The 3,645-nt window shown below is 35.4% G+C and overlaps 1 protein-coding gene across 1 annotated transcript; it reads left to right on the top strand.

Annotated features, from left to right (window-relative positions):
* The first annotated feature begins 1,218 nt into the window (after positions 1-1,218).
* On the top strand, positions 1,219-3,012 carry LOC141665620 (mitogen-activated protein kinase kinase kinase 18-like). Its single transcript, XM_074471606.1, has one exon. It carries the CDS (start codon positions 1,489-1,491, stop codon positions 3,010-3,012), a length of 1,524 nt encoding a protein of 507 aa, XP_074327707.1. The 5' UTR covers positions 1,219-1,488.
* Positions 3,013-3,645: the final 633 nt, after the last annotated feature.

Below are 3,645 nucleotides of genomic sequence, written 5' to 3'. Positions count from 1 at the left end.
GACATTTCTTTTTTAACCGCCCTTGTTTTAGGCCTGTGATTCTGTTTTTTGCACGACGTGGCCCTACCATTCCCTGCCAACTCGGATGAGTGCAGGGACGGAGGCACCCCTAACTCCTGTATAATCATAAAATTAGTATAAAAATTTATAAAAAAAAAATTATACAATTATATAATTAATAGTAAAAAATTTTATTTTTCAATTTTCGCCCCATTAAAAATATATAAATTTTATGAATTTAGTACTAATATTAATGATATTTACAATAATTATAAATTTAAATATACGGATTTAACTATATTTTATACATTAAAATTGTTAAAAATAATATTTATTAATTTAATTAATATATAATAAATTAAAAATATATATTAGTTAACCCGAAAAAAATTTTGCCAACCATACTCCATTTCCTGGCTCGTCCTGGATGAGTGGGTCCATGGATAGCCAAAACACAACTCCGAGTTGATCAAAGTGTCACTTATCCATGTGTTTTGGCGTGTGGACTTGTGGCCTGCCTTGTTTCTCATCTATACCCCTTTTATAATTAAATTATATGCCATCTGCATGCTTTAGGTTGGATTGGATCGGATTGTTTAATTACTTCACAACTCGTGACGTGATTCTTCACCCTTGCCCTCTTCTAACAACCTTTACATGTTCATGCCTTGCATGTATATATAACCCCAATATATTCTTAATTTTCAATATACATATAGCTTCATTATATTAATTAAATTACAGATTGACCAGATAAACGAACTTGAACTAGCTCTGTTGCAAAATTTGGGGAAAACACTTCTTTTTTTTTATAATAAATTGAAAGTATTATTTCTAAAATCACTAGTGCAAGGAAAAAAGAACATGTATCTGCAAATAGACGTGAGGTGTTAGTAAGTTCCACGGTTGAGAAGGGAATAAAAAAAAATCCAAGAAAAAATATAAAGGCACATCTTCAATCTACCTAGATTCCACTTTGCGACACTATGCATGTTAATGTTAACTTGTTGGCACCAACCGCCAGCCTTTTTCCAGAAACAACCACAGTTACTTACTTACTAATGCCCACATGTTTCATCTACTTCCTCCCTTAAATTATAACAATTCTACATCTCACCGCCACAGTAAAAAAGGGTAAAATCTGGTGATCTAACATCTCTATATATATTTACCAATTATTATCATGTATTAATTAATTGGATAAGGCTAAAAGCCAGTATATCATTCCTCCCAACTCCTACGCAACTACTGCTTCACAATTATATATGTTACATGCACATGTCATCTGATCCTTTCTAATGGATAACACGAATATACTCTTCCTCTTTCTTTTATTTTTTAACCGATTCCTCCTCTTTTTTTCTTTCCTTTTAATTTCTCTTTCTTGTCCATCTATATATAAATACCATTTACTACTAGCCCTCCTAAGACAAACCCAAGAACTCTTTCAAACTTTTTTACTTACATATTTCTCTGTCTATTTACAATATGGAAACTGTACAAGGTAGTTGGCTTAGAGGCAGTTGCATAGGCCAGGGTTCCTTTGGGACTGTCAATCTCGCCGTTGCTCAATCGGACGGCCGTATTTTCGCGGTGAAGTCGGTGGAGAACAATTCAGCTAACTCGCAGTTGATTGCTTTGGAGAACGAGATTAGGATTCTTAAATCAGTTTCATCTCCGTACGTTGTTAGTTATCTCGGTGATGATGTGAGTAAAGAGAATTTCAGGACGTATCGGAATTTACACGTGGAGTATATGCCAGGTGGCACGGTAGCTGACTTGGCTGATGTGGATGAGGGGATTGTTAGTTCGGTGGCAAAGTGTGTTGTGTCCGCGTTGAAGTACGTGCACTCATTGGGAATTGTACATTGTGATGTCAAGGGGAGGAATGTTTTGGTGGGGTCCAGTAAAGGTGTTGCCAAGCTGGCTGACTTTGGGTCCGCTGTGGAATTCAAGGAATGGAAACTGCCACGTGGAAGTCCGCTGTGGATGGCACCGGAGGTGATACGAGGTGAGTATCAAGGACCGGAGTCTGATGTTTGGTCTTTGGGATGTACGGTTATCGAGATGGTGACGGGGAAGCCAGCGTGGGAAGATAGAGGATTTGGCACCGTGTTTCGAATCGGTTACTCGGACGAGTTACCCCAGATTCCAACTCAATTGTCTCCACTCGGTAAGGATTTTTTGGACAAGTGTTTGAGGAGAAACCGTAAAGATAGGTGGAGTTGTGATCAATTGTTGCAACATCCATTTTTGCTCTCATCGTGTTCGCCTGACGTGTCACCACGATGTACTCTCGATTGGTTAAATTCAAATTTTGATGATCAGGATCGACTATTATTCAATTTTGAATGCGATAACTCAAAACTCAGTTCCGAAACTTGGGATTTTCTGGGAAAAGACAGGATTAGGAGATTAGCTTCAAAGTCAGGGGCAATCTGGGAAGAATCAGATGATTGGGTGTCAGTGAGAACATTGCCAAACGAGAGAGAGCAAGGTTTTAATATGTGTAACGGCGCTGGCAAAAAGGAAAAAGAAAGGGTAGTTATGGAAGTTAAAGATTTAACACAAGAAACAACAGAGACATGTTCGGTACCTACCGAGAGCGGTGAAATAAGTGAAGAGATAAACGAGGAATGTTTAAATTCAGTAAACAATGATAATGTTTTGCTGAATCAAGTCCATCAAAAGTATTTTTCCGACAAATTTACAGCAATAGCAGAGACTGTTTTGATTTGTCCGCATGTGTTTCCACGTAAAAGTTACAGCAGCAACTGTACTAGTACTCATATATCTTGGTTGTACTATTTTTGTTGTCACAAATGTAAATACAGATCATGTATGAAAATTTTATCTTTTGCATTTTCTGTTCAACCCCTTTCTATAACATGTTTGCTTGCTGAGAATATTTACCATGTAGTCGCCTCTTTTTCTGAATCAAAACGATTTCAAATAGATTTTATCATTACCCTATCTATCACGCTCATTCCATCAATTAGTCTTGTTTCCTGACATAAAAATAAGTAATTTTCCTAATAGAAATATCCCAAGCAAACTAAACCAAACACGGTAAAATTACATATTGTCTGAAATAGTTTTGGTACAAGTGACCTACTTTAAGATACATGTGACTCTTGAAGTGGATGAATGGATAGATTGAAAGGCGCATTGTGGCCTATGATATGGCACACTTAGAATTAGGATGGATATAGATATTCTTGATGCTTTTGCTTTCTGATTTTCCACTCGGTCGAAGTAATCTTAACCAAGAAGAAAACATTTTTGTACGATCAAAGAAGAAATTTATACAATCCTGCTAAACTTTTGACAACTAGTTTGGGATGCCAATCCACTGTAATACTAAGAGCAAGTTCAATAAATATTTATTATTGATCTTAGAGCACGTCTAATGATGTCTAATGTAAAAATAAAATAATTAGACGTATTATTATAACTAACTTAAATCCCGTGTCGCACGGGTTTCTCCTAATATTTAAAAAATTTATTTATCCTGTCATTTTAATTTTTAAAATAATTTTATAAATATATGATAATTATAAATTTATAATGAAATTAGTAGTTTAACAGATATATAACACTATTTATTTTTTAATAATGGGATACATTGTGGTCGTAGTTTAGTAG

The sequence above is a fragment of the Apium graveolens genome, chromosome 6 (genome assembly GCF_009905375.1).
Source record: "Apium graveolens cultivar Ventura chromosome 6, ASM990537v1, whole genome shotgun sequence".
In the NCBI taxonomy this organism is placed as follows: domain Eukaryota; kingdom Viridiplantae; phylum Streptophyta; class Magnoliopsida; order Apiales; family Apiaceae; genus Apium; species Apium graveolens.
The sequence above is the reverse complement of the archived record's forward strand: the minus strand, read 5'-3'. Positions and strand labels throughout refer to the sequence as shown.

Coding starts and splice junctions, on each gene's coding strand:
- LOC141665620 (XM_074471606.1), top strand. CDS start 1,489: ATGGAAACTGTACAAGGTAGTTGGCTTAGAGGCAGTTGCATAGGCCAG.